Genomic DNA, 17887 nt, shown 5'->3' with positions numbered 1-17887 from the left:
AAGCATTTGATACCAACATTCTACCTTCTTCTTCATTAAAATCTGTCCTAAGACTTTTTTTCATACATATATATATATATATATGGATGGTGGGATTTTCCTTAATTTCTTGCATATGGTGTAGCCCTCTTTCATTTCCACCATCAACTGCCCTATGATTCACTTTTGGTTTTACCTTACTATAAGGCTTCCGTTATTGTAGGATATAGAAACACACACACACACACACACACTTTCTCCTTGTTGTCTTCAGTAATTCTTATCAAGCAGTTTCGGTTATGGGTAACTGAAATATGAAGCCTCATTCATGGTTCTTGGACTTGGGCTGTCTTTCAACTAATTCTTGAAATACCCTTTTGCTGCCTGTCGATGGGGATCTGGGTTGGCCTTCAAAGTCTTGTCTTTATCTGGAAGCCAAAGATTTAGAAAGCTGAATAGATCCAAACCACCACAATTTCTATTTTGGGTTTTCACATTTTCTATCATTTTTTGTGGTTTGTGGCTGAAAGATATCATCTTGGTACCTTTACTTGAGCTGTTTCTTGATTTACAGTTGAAAGACTGTATTTTTGCTTTGTTTCGTTTATTGGGAGGAGGGGTTCTTGATCGATATTGATGGTTAAGAGCAAAATGTTTGGAGGCAATGGGGTGTTGTACCCGATTATTGGTTTTGCCTCATGTGTGGCTTTCATATACTTGTCTTTTGGAGACTTGTGGATCAATCTTGAAGGAGATACGAAGCTAAGTTTTGTGGCGAGGAATGGGAGTCAGTTCATTGTGGATGGTAAACCTTTCTACTTTAATGGGTGGAACTCTTACTGGATGATGGACCATGCTGTGGATGAATCCAGCAAACCTAGAATCAGGGCAATGCTGCAAGCTGGTGCCAAAATGGGCCTTACTGTGTGTAGAACTTGGGCTTTCAATGATGGTGATTACAACGCTCTCCAAATTGCCCCGGGTCGATTCAACGAAAGAGTGTTCAGAGTAAGAGAAAGTTTGTTGTCAGTATGATTATTTGTATAGCGTTGGAGTTGATTGCTGCTAGTTTGATCTTTGTTTCTAATTTATCGTTAGTCTAACTTAAAGATTCGATCCGTTGTTTAATTCTTTTTAAGAGCTATTCTTTGATGTTTGGATATGGAGCAGTACAGTCCAAATCTCTTGGTTCATTTGAGTTCACAATGCTATTTTTTTATTATATTTTTGCTGTTTTAGTGTTTTACTCTTACTTGAAAAGTTCCTCTATTTAGTTAAAATTGCAGAAAGTAAAAACATAATTTGGATGTATTTGAATTGTAATCTAGAATTAGTTAGCATAGTGATGGTGTTTGTCTGTGTAAGCTTGTGGGTGTTAGTGTCCTTGTGTAAAGTGCTCGTTGTTTTCGACCAAATCATGGTAATGACCCACTAACTTTTGAATATACTGGTTTCTTTCAGTTTTCTGTATTGAACTTATGTTGACGCCCTGCCTTATATTACCCATCCTACATTGTCATTTATTGCTGTTATACTTTTATGGATAATCCGATTTAATGCTTACATGCATTATTACAGGCGTTGGATCATGTCATTGCAGAATCTAGGAGATATGGAATAAGACTAATACTATGCTTGGTCAATAACTTGCAAGCATATGGTGGAAAGACACAATATGTTAAGTGGGCATGGGAAGAAGGTGTCGGTTTAAGTTCTTCTAACGATTCGTTCTTTTATGACCCATCAATACGGCGTTATTTCAAGAATTATGTTAAGGTAACTTTGTTTTTGCAATCTTTAAATTGGGAGAACTGGCATGCTTGAACTGCAAATTTGATCAAGAAAATACAAACTACGATTTTCTTTTGTCTTGCCGTAAACCCAGTGAAAGGTTTACATCATGACTGTGAGACTTTTGGATTTCCTTTCCAAATTTAGGAATATAAACTCTTGTCGACATACATCATATTGCCTGCCACATTTGAATGTTATGGTACTATCCATACGAGTCCTTGATTTCAAACTTTCTCTCATTAAAAGGACGACTTTTCTGGAATGGAAAATCTTGTCTTGATCTTCTTGAATGAGCTCTTGCAAAGCTATGAGAAGGATTTACTATGCCCAAAGGCCAAAGGTGGATATTTGTTTCATATAAACAAATATGGCGAAGTTTCTTTACAGTGTACATTTTGGTATACAAAATCTTTGCTAGTTGTCATACAAAGAAATATTTACCGGGAACAGTGGATCTATGCTTTTGTTTCTGTCAGCGTATTGACAAATTTCCATTACTATACCACTAAAATTCCTCAACTATGTCCCTTCATCTTAATTTTCTAGGAGAAGATACAGGACTTAGCTGCATAAACCATTTTATTTTTCTCCTTCCTTCTCATTTTATTAGTAATATGCATTTCTGGAATTGAAGCAGTTTGACAGTAGGAGTTCCCAAACGCATTTTTATTCCCTCCTTTCCAGAAATTTCTAGTCTTTGTTTCAACATTCTCGTGTTTCAATTTATGTTGCACTTGAGAACACAAAAACATGAAGTGTGATGCTGCTAGTTATTCCAAAAGCAATCTTAAATGATCGATCAATCCAGACTATAAAAACTGCCAGTGAGGTCATGTTGCTATTAATACTTGCACTTATCTTTCTGATGATTTTGGTAACTTACTTTGCAGCTTAACATCTCCGTGTTTTTTCGAAATTATATCTGCGTTGATTTTATATTATTCAACATTGTATTGCCTCAATATGTTGCAATCTGCACGTTGAAGAGCTCCATTGAAAATTCTCAATAAATATTGTCAATACTATGATTTTACTTCAAATATATGTCTTGTACTTAGCTAAACATTCTCGCACTTCTAATTAATAAAGTATTAGCAGGTATTAATTTATAATGAACATAATTGGTATCAACACTGTTGTTAATAAGAAGCTAAGAACGGAGGAACAAATTTAGGAAGCTGAAGAGAAAAGAAAAGAAAAGAAAGAAATTTCAGTCGCGCCCACCCGCCCCCATACCTCTCTCTTTTTGTCGTTTCTATTGAGACAAACCGCTTAAGTTTTCTAAATCTTCTCATAACTACAGAAATGATGTAGATTATTCTCCATCAGCATTATCCTTTCCAGTTGCCAAAAATAAGCGAAGCTTCCTTCCCCTTTTATCTTTGTTCTCAATTTAATATTTTCAGTAATTGTTATCAACCATTATTTAACAATATTTTCTAATTTCACATTTGGCAGACTGTTCTAACAAGGAAGAACTCAATAACGGGAGTCGAGTACAGGGACGATCCAACAATCCTTGCCTGGGAGTTAATCAACGAACCCCGCTGTATAACTGATAAATCTGGTGATACACTTCAGGTAAATAGCAAATTTTTATCCTCTTAAAACTCATAGAAATATTCAAGATACATCATATTGAAGGTTGATTGATCTTTGAGGTTCTTTGAACTCAATTTTGTTCTGATCTTCTTCATGACAAAGGACTTGGAACTATTTTAGTATTTATGTCAGTTGTATTAAATTTTGGACTAATTACTTACAGACTCTTTGAAGTTTGGTCATATGACAATCTATCTATTGGTAGTGGAAATTACATGCAAACCCCTCTTTGGTGTTAATTACATGCGCCGCCCTGGCGAGTTTTCCAGCCTGGGATATGATGATGCCATCCAGAGATCCTTGAAATGTCCCTCTGACTTTTGGTGTTCGATTTTGACTTATGTCTACTAACGACATCACCAACAAAGATATCCTTTCACCCCGCAGATGCGAGGTGCAAAGGTGTTATTTTAGCTAAACACAAGGGTGTAACTGTAAGGTGCTGCCGTCAAATTAAATTTTAATTTTTCCTTAGTGTTATTAAGCTAATATAATATAGTTAATAATCTTATTTTAATAAGTTCAATTAATGCTGGAGAAATAGCTAAAACTTATGTAATTAATCAAGTAAAAGTTAAAAGAAACAAAAAATGTGTTTATCTACAGTCTACTAGTTCATTAGTTAATCACTTGAAAAATAATTTAACCATGAGTAGATTTATATTAATCAAGTAAATAAATTAAAGTAATTAGAATATTTTTTCTGAAGTTTTCCACTAGTTAATTAATTAGTGACAAATAATTTAAATGTATTAAACACATAGCTAAAAAGTAATTAACTTATAAAAATATAATTTAATTAATAATTTGACAATTATCATGAAGTAATATTATATATAATCAATCAAGCAATAGTAAAGATGTTCAAAACCTTTTTTCATTATTTTTATAAAATCAAATACATAATAATTTCTTTTATTTCTCTCCTGTATGTCCGTCCTCATATTTCTCTTATTTTCTTTTCCCAACACACCATCTCCCCAGTCTCCCCACCCCCACCGCAACCAACCCCACCCTGCACATCCAAATATCTTTTGTGCATTTATGTTATGTCTTATATACTTACCCCTGTGTGTGTGTGTGTAGACTGTAGAGAGAGAAAAGAGATGGGAGAAGAGAGGAGACTTGAAATTTTTAAATTTAAAACTTGATAGGTATTTTTTCATTCATACAATATTTAATTTGTTCGTTCTTTTCTTTTCTTTTTTCTTGGTTATTTTCCAGAGAGGTTAAAAAGACAATTAACAGTTTCCAGCTACTATTTTCTACCACCAAAAGCTGACCGGGGGGGTGGGGGGGGGGGGTTGCATATGACTGTCCCTTTAAATCATGAAGACCAACAACAACACTATTGGTGTTAATTTGTTACATCAGTGAATTTCTGTTGGTGTTTTGCAGCCAGTTGCTACCCTCTATAAGATTACAATCAATTTTATAACTATTTGAGTTGTGCCGTCGAAACCATTATTTTTTTGGACATATCCCGAGCTACTTATATCTTTTATTTCAAGAGAGTCTTTTAGCATCATCATGATTTGCATTTGATGATGAAGATATACTTATATTTCATGCAACTGCAGGATTGGATAGAAGAAATGTCGGCTTTCGTGAAATCAATTGACAGGAACCATATGATAACAGTGGGCCTTGAAGGATTTTACGGACCTAAAAGTCCCAAAAGACTAACAGTCAATCCCGAGTTCTGGGCAGCTGATGTTGGAACTGATTTTATTCGAAATTCAAAGATCTCAGCTGTTGATTTCGCATCGGTTCATATTTACCCTGATCACTGGTGCGCAGCTATCTTCATTTCTATTGATTGTTTTGCGTATATACTGTGTTGCTTGTCCCTTTACTTGCCTGCATAAATTATCTAACATTCGGTATATGAGGACAAAGCTTGGAAAAATCCTAAGACAGATACTCAGTTTATGAACCTTAGAGAGACTGTAGAAGTAAAATTAGGGACAAAGGGAAAACATATTAAAGAACAGGGCAAGTTGAAAATGTGAAGTTCAATTGTCATGTTGAAGTGCTTGCCCATGTCTACAATTTTCACCTACGCATTTTCCTTTTGAGATAAGTTTGAGGAAGTACCGTAAAGCATTGTGGTTGTCCTTTACAAAGATGCTTGCAAATCCACGCTCGACTTTCCAATATATCTACTATTGCACTGTGAAGTCGGCAGACTAAACGGGTGTTTGACTAAGGTTATTTATAAGATCTTATAAGTACATGTCTTATAAAATATTTTTTGAGCTTATAATATGTTAAATCTTATTCTAAAAAGAAGTTATTAAAGTGTTTGAATAAATAAGATTGTGGAGCTTATAATATGTTACTGATTGCAAATTTTAATTTATTAGAAAAAATAAACCAAATTGTCGGGATTTTGAAAATAAGTTTGGAACTCCGTACTTTCTTTGAAGGAGCTTATAAGCTCCTAAGAACTTGTTTTTGGATCGTGTAAGCTCATATACGGAAAAATTTACCAAACAGTTTGCAGTATCTAATAAGTTCAGCTTCTAAGATGTTTTTAAAGAGCTTATAAGGTCACTTAAACATCTTCTCTTTTCTGTTGAATATAGAATGTATGTTGATTGGATCCTTTTGGCAGGACTCACAATCCAGACTTCGAATACAAGCTAAAATTCGTCTACAAGTGGATGCTATCTCACATTGAGGACGGCGATAAAGAGCTGAAAAAGCCTGTAATGTTCACAGAATTCGGATTATCCACTGAGAACAATGATTTCACCCCCACTCAGCGAGAGAGAATGTACAAAGTGATTTACGATGTCATTTACAAATCTGCCTTAAGAAACAAGGCCGGTGCTGGAGCTTTAGTCTGGCAGTTCCTGGTTGAAGGGATGGAAGACTTCAACGACGACTTCGGGATCATTCCATGGAAGAGGCCGTCAACATATAAGCTTTTCACGGAACAGTCTTGTAGACTTGCAAGAGTTCAAGGAGCGCTTCCTTCGCAATTGGGTTACTTGAGAAGATTATGCACACGAAGTTGATAAAGCGACACCACATATACATAAAACTCGAATGATCTCTTTGAAGTATAATATATCCCCTTTGCATCTTTTGTTTGTTTCGATTATCTATAGCGAGGGAAGTTTAATATTTGTCTCACATATAGGTGTATAATTTCATCGAATGAAGCATATATGCAAATATTTTTTTGCTTTGCGATTCTCGGAATTTATCCTAAAATTCTTTCAGATGGATCTTGTTGCAGCTGAGAAACTTGTATGGACTCGGAACAGGTTCTTGAAGCCGTTTAAACAAAAGTATCTTGTCGTACGGGAAATTTTAGCCTAGATCGAATCTGGTCAGACCTGAACTAATTACACGTAAGTATAATATTCTTATTATGTGATTAATATTAATTATATGGTGAGTTCATTATACTACTTGCCGTGTGATTGATTACGATTATGCTTAGACTAAACTTGGACAAGAACTTTGCTTTGTTATATGGAGCAAAACAGATGGTTGGGAAGCCATTGTCTAGCATTTATCAGGGATTGGTTGACCTCTTTTTTTTTTTTTTTTTTTTTTGTTCTTCTGGGAAAACTTGAGATTTTATTTACAAACTCTAGAGAATTAACTTCGTCATACCTCCTAAATTTTCAAGGGTTAATTACATTTTTTGTCCTTATATATAAGTAATAATTCGATATTTGTCCCTCAAACTCCTCGTCATCAGTTTTGGTACCTAAAGTTCGATGATTTTTGACAAATTTATTTCTTCGTGTGAAACGCACGTGAGGCTAATACGGGAGGAAAAGTGAGTCATTTTTCACGCCTTTTTTGTGATTGGATACGAGGAAATAATAATTATTTTTAATTTTTTTTCTTATGATTTTTTCCTGATTTTGGTGCGTCGACTGCAAAAGGAAAAGAAAAAGAAAAAAGAAAGAAAAAGAAAATAAGTGCAATCTCTTCCAACAAGTTTATAAAAAATTATGGAATAATTCAAAAGACAATCAAATAACACAATTTACAGAGTAATTATGGATTAAATTTTCTTCCAAAAATTTTATTGGTTACCAAAAATCCCTGTATATAAACCAACTACTGGTCATAAAAGCGGGAAAATTGGCCAACTTTTCCTCCTAAACTGACCTCACGTGCGTTTCACGTGGACTATAATTTAACGGCCAAACTACTTTGAGAACCGAAACTAAATTAGTGCCTATATATTGAAATAAAAAAATGTAATTAAGTAAAATTTTTAATATTACTTTTAAAATTGAATTTTTGTTATAGGGGCATAGTGGAAAATATCACATCTCATAACCCTTAAATATCACATGTGCACTGCATATGATTTTTTTCGATAAAAAACTTGATTGAAAAACAGTTATAAATAACAAAACGCAAAATTTTGTAAAGTTAAAATAATATGTTAATATAAAAAAAAAGTTAATATGTCAAAATGTAAAAACAGCCATAGTTCGAATGACAAAATGAAATTAACCCATTATTTTATGATAAATTAGTCAAAAGCCACCCAAGGTACTCATCTATAGTATCAATTGAAAAGTGGTTTAGTTTTAACAAAAAATGGGTTGTTGATATCCACCTTAACTTTTTAATATTTGACAAAGACTGTCCTTCAATATTAGTCTTCGGATTTTTTTTTAAGTAAAAGTGATGAATTATTATTTATTAAATAAATAAATTATATTTATTAATATTAAATATTTATATTTAACAAGAATCGACAATTATATCAATTATTAATATCACATAATTATATATAATCAACAATTACTATTAAAGTAGAAAGACACCTATTATTAAAATAAAATAAAATCTCCACACGTTATTGAATTCTTCTATCAAAACTATGTGGATTTGGAATTTTAGTCTTCTAAACAAATTCATTGATTTTTTTTTTTTAAAAAATACAAAACCCGAATGAGGTGAATGTAATTGACCGAAAAAAAAAAGGTATAAAGGGTACTTGTTAGGAAAAGATGCGAGCAACTCCATGTGATATTGTAAATGAGCAAATTATCCTTTTATGATAGGAGATAAATCGTAATTTTTTTTATAATGGAATAATTTACTCATTTATAATATGATATTCGACCAAATTACATTAAACCCGAAGCTTGTTATTAATGATTCTAGAAATTAGTTGTACTTCATCATCCTTCTTTGTCTGAATGCTGAAATGGGTGTGAAGTCAAAAGGGAGAAGCTGGCCTAATTAAGGGGTCTCATGGTATGGTTTCGATTTTTTTAAAATTAAATTTCCATTAACGGTTTATAAAATAAATTTTTAAATTGTCACTTTTAAAAACTAAAATCAAAGGTGCGGCTTTTAGTGGTTTGGTGATTTTAATACTTATAACAAAAATAAGACGTCGAGACTAGCAAAAATAAAAAAAAAATGAAACAAGTATTTGTATGTAGCTATTAAGAAAGACCAACATTATGCAGTATAGACCACCAACACTCTTCCCAACTTTAAGTAGATTAAATAATAAGAACGTATATAGTAATCCAACAAAGAGCAAGGGTCGATTATGGACATATTACAAATATAAATTTTACAAAGATTGACTTTGCAATATGGATCTTTGATAATATATGAACTTTGAGATTATATAGTTTGAATATGAAATTGCCTAAAGAATTAATTATTTTATTATATTATTATATATATATAATTAAAAAATTAATTATATATCTGGCTTTGCGGTGTGGTTGTTGGTGGTTTTTTTTAAAACTCTAAATTAAAACTAAATTAATTGTGCGGTGCAATTTTACTTTAAATTTAGAATTGTGGTTTAAAAAATAATTTGATTCAATTTAATTTGGGTAGTTTTGGACTGTTTGAATTTTTTTTTGGTCACATGTAGTCCTAATAACTCACCAACAATACCTAAAAGTTGACACATTTGTTGACAATGACAACTACTGCTGACTAATGAGGAAATTGTAATATTACTGTCCTAATTATGGTATGTCAATTTTAATTTTATTAGAATTAAATTTGATGATTAAGCCATACAATTAGAAGGCACATTATAGACGAAATTTGCCAGAAATTGCAATGTGGTTTGAATTTTGGACTCATGTGAGGCGCACGTGCCCAAATTTCACTATATTTGAAATTACAAAAATTGCAATTTAGTCTTGTAATTATGGATGACAATATTAGTCCGTTTGGAATCAAAGTTGACAATTAAGCTCTGTAATTTTTTTTTAATAAAAAATGACACATTTAATAACAAAATTTGTCGAAATATATACATATATATATATATAATATGGATCTTCGATTATTTTTTCAAAAGCTCAAAACAAAGGACCGAGCCCTCACCGGTCAGTATGGCAAGCTCAATCCTGGTGACCTAAACCAAGAAGATATCCAATGCATATCTTCTAAGTTTAGACTGATGTGGTAGGCTCCAAAATATATTTGATTCAACAAGATTACTCGACGAACAACAAAACATTGTCATATATATTCTCAACGTAACATGATAAATCAGAAGGATTGGCCAAATCCAGCAGTTGGTAACCACTTCCTAGATTTTTGGGTTAACTGTTAATGACCATTTGGATGGTCACAAGTTTCTCAGGACAAGTGCAAAGTCTTCAAGCAGTCTTAGAATTTTCACGTAGATTCTTCGACTGTTGTGGTGTTATTGGATTTCGGTACGTATCAATATATATTAGAGACAACCTCAATAAAATTTGATATGGTAAACTCTATTAAAGCCCCCACTTAATTTGGCTCGACGGCTGCATAATAAATTATAAGAGAATTTATTTTGGAATAATAATTAATTTTTAAAAAAAATATTATAGTGACATTTGAATTCTACCAAAAAAATATACCTATTAAATTTTTAACTACAATTTAACGGAATTATCTGCAGGGACAAACGAATTTTACTAAAACGTGCATCACAAGTGATAATGCAAAACCAATGATATCTTAACTCAGTGGTTGAGGCTGAGGTTAAAACTGAGATTTCATAAATAAGTTCGAAGTCATGGATTCGAGCGAATTCCATCAAATGTGTGGGTATTTATCTCATTTATTTATTAAATTAGTATAATTTATTTATTAATATTAATTATATTAATATATTAGTTGAATCGATATATTATTCAGAAAAAAAAAATGATAATGAACTTGCATGGATGTCTATTAGGGATTCATTATTTATTATCAGTGCATCACCTGAAAAAGATTCTCTTAATATTTCCCCTTTTATATGTTTTTATAAATTTTATACATATACTAATTAAATGTATGTGTATATTTTATTTATACTTAAATAATATATAAAAGAAATTAATACTTTTGGTAAATTAAAATAAAGATATTAAAACAAGCTGTATCTTTCAAGTATATATAATCGACACATTTTTTAGAATTTTAACATTTCAAAGTCTAAAATTACGAAGACATATAAATTTTACGAAAAAAAAAATCCTTAATTTTCACAATATTATATACGGCCTCATACATATCTACAAAGTTATAGTATTATTATTTTTTAAAAATATATCTTACTATTATAAAAAAATTTAAACCGTCACAGTATCTAACGGGTCCAACTCGTCAAATCCCGTATTGTACTATTATACTTTTTTTTTATTTAATAAAAATTACCTTTACAAAAAAAAAAAAAAACAAAACTCGTCAGATCCCAAACTTGAAACAAGTCGATACGAGTCCAGAAAATATAGGCAATGTTTGGATTTATATTCTCGCATTTTCCGAAACAAGATAAAACGCACCTAATGTTTGTTTTTGTATTTTTACACCTTATTTGTGTGTTTTTTTTATTTTTCAACTTTCTGTATATAATATATATATTCATTTAATAATATAAAAAAGACATGATTTGATAATAAGCAGTGATTTTTGTCTCCAAAAAATATAATATTAAACATACAATATTATATATACATATTTATATATAAAAATATATATAAAAGAGATATGATTTGATAATGAACAGTGATTTTTGTCTCCCAAATCCCAACATCAAACCTTACACCACTTATTTTAAAATATTTTAAATTACTTCAAAACACAAATTCAAACATACCATCTATTTTCAACACATATTTATTTATCTCTATTTTTCACTCTCTATCTCCAAAATACAAAATAAAACACTCAAAACAGAAATACAAACATAAGGTAACAGACAAATCCGACCACTTGTCGTCCTTATTTATATCGAAAAAATATCTCTTGATATAATTGTAATAAGCATTGCCAAAACCACATGAAATGAAAGACGCTGGTTTTTGGCAATGTGGTGTTGTTTTATCCATAGAGTGGAGTGCAGGTGCGGACATGTCACCCGACCCGACAAAGACTTGTTCCACCTTAAAAGTTTGAAAATTTATGCCATCAACCCCCACACTCTTGAATTTTTGCCATTATGATTTTGACAACCCTAGCTCCTTAGAAAAAACTTTATATTAAAATGCAATTTACTTATATATATTAGTGGAAAATGGAAATGTTTAAATATATTCCCCATGAAAAATAAAATACTGAAAACCCTGTTATGATTGTCGAGATATTGCAAGACACCCGTACGGATGTGGGAGTGTGGTACACACGCCTTTAATTTGCCCCGGCTTAGATTTGTAGCATTAAAATTAATTTTACATCTTATCTTATGAACCGTCGGATTTCAATTATTGTGGATTTATGATTTGAATTTTGTAAAAAATAAATTAATTGCTGAATTTCATTAAATTTAAATTGAAAGTTTGAATTCAATGGCCTAGATCTCACTTAAAGATCCAAATTTAGCAAATAATTATTTAATATATATATTTTAAAAAAAAAGTGTTACCGTTCGTACACCACTCCAACCCTGCGGGCGCCTCTTCCACCACCACCACCACCCTCTCCTCCCTCATCGTTGTCCTTGTCTCCATCACCTACTCCACCCTCCATCCTACTCTATTGATGCAACGGTCATACTTGACTCTCTCATTTTACGTATATATATATATATATATTAAATATATATTTTTATTTTTATATAGAAAGAAATACATGATTTTAGAAATATGTTATAATTTAAAAAAACGAATTACTTGGACTGACGTCCCAAATAGCAGATTTGAATTGTCAAACAATGATTGTAAATTGTCAAATATGTTTGAAGTATGAATGATAATAAAATATGGGTGGAATTATTGGACCGATAGCACACATTCAACTTATCCTTTTTTTTTTATTGATTAGAAAATATATCAATAAAATTCTGAGGATAATAATTATAGAGACAATTTAGTTGAAACTTGGTCAGATTCTTCACATTAAATTCTTTTGAAGTAAATTATCAGTTAAAGTTGAAGTAAATTGACTTATAATTGGATTTAAAATTAAAATTCATAACAATGTGAATTTTATATATATTTTCAAGATGGATAGATTCGTAATAAATTCATACTAAATTTGGGTCTTATGTATTATGATGGATTGATTCAAGATAAGAATACGAATTGTTGTTTTATTTTGGATTGATTGACAAGACATGTTTGACGTTATAAGAAAACAGCTCAGTAGCAACCAAAAAAAAAAAAAACGTCGAGTTATTTAGCAAGTAAAATTTATCGTTGCTAATTTATATTATTTAATACAAGAAATTTACTTGCTGATAAATTTAGTAGCAGAAATTTGCTTGCTAACGAATTTAGAAATGAATTGTTCGAAATAATATTAAATAATGTAGATTAGCAATGAAAGTTTTACTTGCTAATTATTAGCTTGACGTTGATTTTAGTTATACTTTAAAATGGATTGAACTAAAACAAACCCGTAATCTTCTCTTCTCAATTAGCTGCATTCACAAGTCTATTTGTTCATTATGGGTGTTTAGTTCGGTTAACCGAATCGAACCGTTTTCCCCAAAATCATAAACCCAAAAAAACCTCGATTTTGGTTATAACTGATTTTTTTAAAAAAATAAAAATTAAAAATGATTTTTAGTATTTTTTTCTTTTTTGGCGTTCTGCCGTCTGAGAGAGAGAGAGGGAGGTGGGGAGAGGGTTCTCACTTCTCAAATATTTCCAAGTCAAGTCAACTCAAGTACTCTCTCAATTTTGACTCAATTTAGTTATATATATTTATTTATATAAACATAATATATATTATATGTAATTAATAAAATTAAAATATATATAAAAACATTTTAATTTTTTGATTTGGTTCTGCCACCAAACAAGGAAGAAAACGATAAAAAATCTGAATTTTTCTTTAATAAAATCAAAAACTAAACAAAAAATTACAATGACTAGTTTTCAGTTTTCGGTTTAGTTCGATTTTTAGTTCGAACCAAATTTTTCGTTTAGTTCGATTTCGGTCTGTTTAACCGAATTGTGAACACCCCTATTCTCCACACACACACATGCAATCCTTTTTCTCCACACACACACACTCACAACACTATCTCTACATACTTTATATTTTGAGTAAATTACAACAACTTCTCCTGAGATTTGGTATAATTACGAATACCCTCTTGTTGTTTGAAAAATTACCAACACCCCTTTGATTTTAACGGTCGTCTAACAATTATCCCATTCAATGAATTTTTATTAGGCTTCCATCTATTTTTTGTGTTGAACTAACCAAAATGTCCTTGTGGAATCATAATTTTATTTATTTTGTATAAAAATTAATTTTTTTTGACTAAGTGAATTTTTTTTTATAGTTTTTTAAATTTTCTCATCCACCAGTTCGATCGTTTTACAAATTTTTATTTTTTTTTGAAAAACATACAATAAGGGCATAATTAACAATTTCATACCTCCATCCATGGATTTTACATAATTTCATCAAATATCAGGACGGTATTTATAATTTCTCAAACAACAAGGGGGTATTCGTAATTGTGTCAAACCTCAAGGGAGGTCGTTGTAATTTATTCTTATATTTTTATATGACTTTTTATTTCATATTACAGCTTATGATTCTGAAGGTGATAAAAATGAAAATTGCCTCTCAACAAGTATAGAAAATTTGGTTGCACGACTTGGTGTTCATTCAAGATGAACATCCAAAATTTTATGAATTATTTTAATAAAATATAGTATTTTATTATATATTACTAGATTTTTTTACTTTACGATTTAGCAAATGAATATTAATATACATATCATTAGTCAGAATGACATATGATACAAGTTTAGTTGTATTGCATTACAAGTAGTAGTTACCTTTTTTAGTAGTTCAAATATGATCATTTCTTATTTCATTGTGTGAAATTTTGAGACATTTGCTTAAAATTAAAAAAATGGTTCATACTAATCCGACCCAATCTATTCACAACCCAACTCGTTTTGGACCCACTTACTTGGATCCATTTTTAACCCAACCCGTTTTGGCCCCACCCAAACCCAACCCAACCTGCTCATTTGCTACCCTTAATAAGATCCAATGATTTACAACTAGGGGTGTTAGGTAGGGTCTTATCCTATCCAGACACCCATAACATAATTTAAAGACCCAAACCCGAACCCAATGAATATGCTTAGACGCTGATTCTGACCCATTAAAAAAATATAGATTGGGTCTCTACCCATCAACACCCATGAGTCTTTATATTCAATTTGAACTTAAAAAATGTCTGTTTTTTTTTTTAATCTCAATTCAATTGATTATTATTTATCAATAGATCTACTAGAGGTGTGCAATTTTCAGTTAACCAACCGAAAATTGACTAAATCAAAATATCAATTCAATTTTGGTTATTTTTTTAAGATTTCGATTATTCGATTCAATTTTAATTTTTTATGTAGGTTAACCGAACCTAACCAAAGCTTTAGGGGGCAAGCAGTTTCAGTTCCTATGTAGCAAGCTGAGCATGGTTGATATATTTGCTCCAGCTTGAGGGGAAGTGTTCGAAGATTAAATCCCGACTTGGCCACTTTTGCAATTTTTCAGTGTATTTTATTGACGAGTCGCGATTTGATCATACTTTTATTATATAATTAAAAAAATTATAATAATATAATATTTTTTTAATAATAAAATATTAATTAACTCTTATATTTGCCTTATTTATAGTTTCTATTTCTGGTAAACAGATCGATCATATTCTTACCTTATTTGTAATTCTCTCTAGTCCTAATACTATATATTTGGGACTAGCTCTTCAATAAAAATCAATTCTTTCTCTTCTTCCTACTCAACATAAACTATTTTCAGCTTACTTTTTGCACTCTACGCGAATTTTGTCACTCGATCATCATTTTATCCATTATTCTCATATTATTTTATCTTCCCATTTTAGTTTTTCTGTTAAACCGTTACTGACTTAAGCATTGGAGTGCCAACTTATGTTTTGCAGGTTAGTCCCCAATTAATTTTAAAATTTCTGTGAAAGCCGTTCGATCCTCCAATATGCATAAAAATAGAAGAAAAAATTAATGAAAATAGATTAAATTTGAATTTACATGAAAAAAATTAATCGATATAACTAAGTAATTAAAGAAACGGTTATTTATGGAAGGAAAAAGTATAAGTAAAGATATTTTAGTCAATCCACGTTGGTCCTACCAAAAGTAGTTTTCCCAAGGTCTTGATTCTTAATGCATAGTATAGATATAATTTATATTTAGTATTATCAATGAAGTAAATTATTTATCTAAATGATAATCATATATTAAAAAACTAATTATTTCAAAATTAGTTTATTGCTAAAAATAAGCCCAAAAGAGTGCTTTTCTTTTATAACTTATGCTCAATATTATTTAAAATAAATTGATTTAACTCATAAGCTAAAGCAATTTTCTATAATTTTTACATTTTATTCATAAAATTATAAATATTAAATTATCTTTTGCAAGTACTCCAATTTTAACTTTTTTTACTTGTAATTTCTATTATCAAGCAATCCAAACTTTTGGTATTATTCTCCGTTGTAAAAGCAAAAAAGCTCACCACAAGTGAAGAAAAGGTGGGGAACAATTTTCTTTTTTCCACGGATTTTCCTCCACTCCTAACACTATAACCACCAAATATTCCCACTTGTATTTGGCTTACAAAAAGGGTATATATATAATATTAATATACAAAAAAAGGTACTTTCAACTTATATAAGTAACAATCTAACTTCGCAATATTGAATTTTAGAGATATATACTCTCATTCCTTGAAATTTGATGTAATTATATATAAATTTTTTGTAATTTAAAAAATTACATCTAGTATCCATGAGTTTTGCATCTATCTGACAGATAGGCCCTTGTGTTAATCAAAATTCACTGAAGACAAAATTGTAAAATTAGTCTTGTGTGTGTAGGGGGTCGCAGAATTAGTCCTGTACGTATTGGACTAGCAATTTTGGTCCCTCTACCAAAATTACCCAAAAATTAGCTGGACAAATTGGGACTTAGGATTTTGGCTGCTTACTAGTCTCAACTTAAATATGTGGCGTCTTACACGATTGCTGACGTGGCATGGGGTATGGTGGGGAGCTGAGTCCATGGCAGAAGTTGGTGACGAGAAGGAACCGCAAGGGGGAGGAATTGGCGACAAATAAAGGATGTCTAAATGCTCGAAAGTTGAAGAAAACTGAAATTAATTGGTGGAAAATGATCGTCAGACGATGGGCTTTCCAAAAGGGGCAGTCTGGAGGTGAGAGGACGCTGAACGGTAGAGAAGTGACGGTGGAAAGGTTGGAAAATCACGACAGCGATGCGAAAATGACATTGGTGAGATGTGGCTGAAGAGTTGATGAAAAAAGATGGGAGACGGTGTGTTAGGATCGTTGGAGGATGGCGAAACTTTTGGTGGAGGTCCGGTGCCGTGGGTCGAGCAGTGGCCAGCGAATTGACAGAGAATTGTGGCAGGTCGAATAATTTTTTTCGAACTAAACTATGCTTATAACGGTAGAAATATACATCCTCAAATGCATTAATGATGTATAAGAATAATTAGATCATTAAAAAATTTATTTGATCTGTAATAATCAGTAATATGTCAACCGGGGTAAATAGAAATTTTCATCTAGTTTTTTTAATAATATCAATAAATTCGATAAATTTTTACTAATGAAATGACTTATTTATTAGACGGAAGCAAACCTAAAAAATACTATATGTAATTTTTCAAACTATAAAGAGTTTATATATAATAACAAAAAACCTCGGGAAAAAAAAATGTAATTATCTCTAAATTTTAAAAACTCAAATAGCGATATAATTATTTACTTATTTTCAATAATTCACGTCATCTTTTAATCATTAATATTTTCCACTTTCATCACTTGCTTTGGTTCTAATTATATATAGATTTATGTTTTTAAAATTTATATTGTATCTATTTAATTATATATGTACGAAGTATGTATATATAACTTAAATTTATCTGCATAAAAAAAATGTATAATTCCGAGTCTCCGACAAATACAAGGAAAAAAAAGTTTTTGTAAGGAAAGAGGGAAAGAAAACATCACCAAAGTTAAACATATTAGCAAACAAGAAATTCAGAA

The 17887-nt window shown here is 30.9% G+C and overlaps 1 protein-coding gene across 1 annotated transcript; it reads left to right on the top strand.

The window, feature by feature from the left end:
• LOC105178480 (mannan endo-1,4-beta-mannosidase 2) lies at window positions 1-6576 on the top strand. The gene is made up of 5 exons (XM_088876628.1): window positions 1-987; window positions 1558-1755; window positions 3232-3354; window positions 4956-5167; window positions 5993-6576. The coding sequence occupies exons 1-5, from the start codon at window positions 616-618 to the stop codon at window positions 6396-6398; spliced, it is 1311 nt and encodes a 436-aa protein (XP_088732754.1). The 5' UTR covers window positions 1-615; the 3' UTR covers window positions 6399-6576.
• The last annotated feature ends 11311 nt before the right edge of the window (window positions 6577-17887 follow it).

This window comes from Sesamum indicum, linkage group LG12, assembly GCF_026168435.1.
Source record: "Sesamum indicum cultivar Baizhima isolate 11 linkage group LG12, ASM2616843v1, whole genome shotgun sequence".
Lineage (NCBI taxonomy): Eukaryota > Viridiplantae > Streptophyta > Magnoliopsida > Lamiales > Pedaliaceae > Sesamum > Sesamum indicum.
This window is presented reverse-complemented; position numbering and strand designations above follow the sequence as displayed.

Bases quoted from the DNA above. Each gene is read 5' to 3' on its own strand.
- LOC105178480 (XM_088876628.1), top strand. From the start codon at position 616: ATGGTTAAGAGCAAAATGTTTGGAGGCAATGGGGTGTTGTACCCGATT. The intron at 988-1,557 runs GTAAGAGAAAGT...GCATTATTACAG, and splicing joins TCAACGAAAGAGTGTTCAGA to GCGTTGGATCATGTCATTGC. The intron at 3,355-4,955 runs GTAAATAGCAAA...ATGCAACTGCAG, and splicing joins AATCTGGTGATACACTTCAG to GATTGGATAGAAGAAATGTC.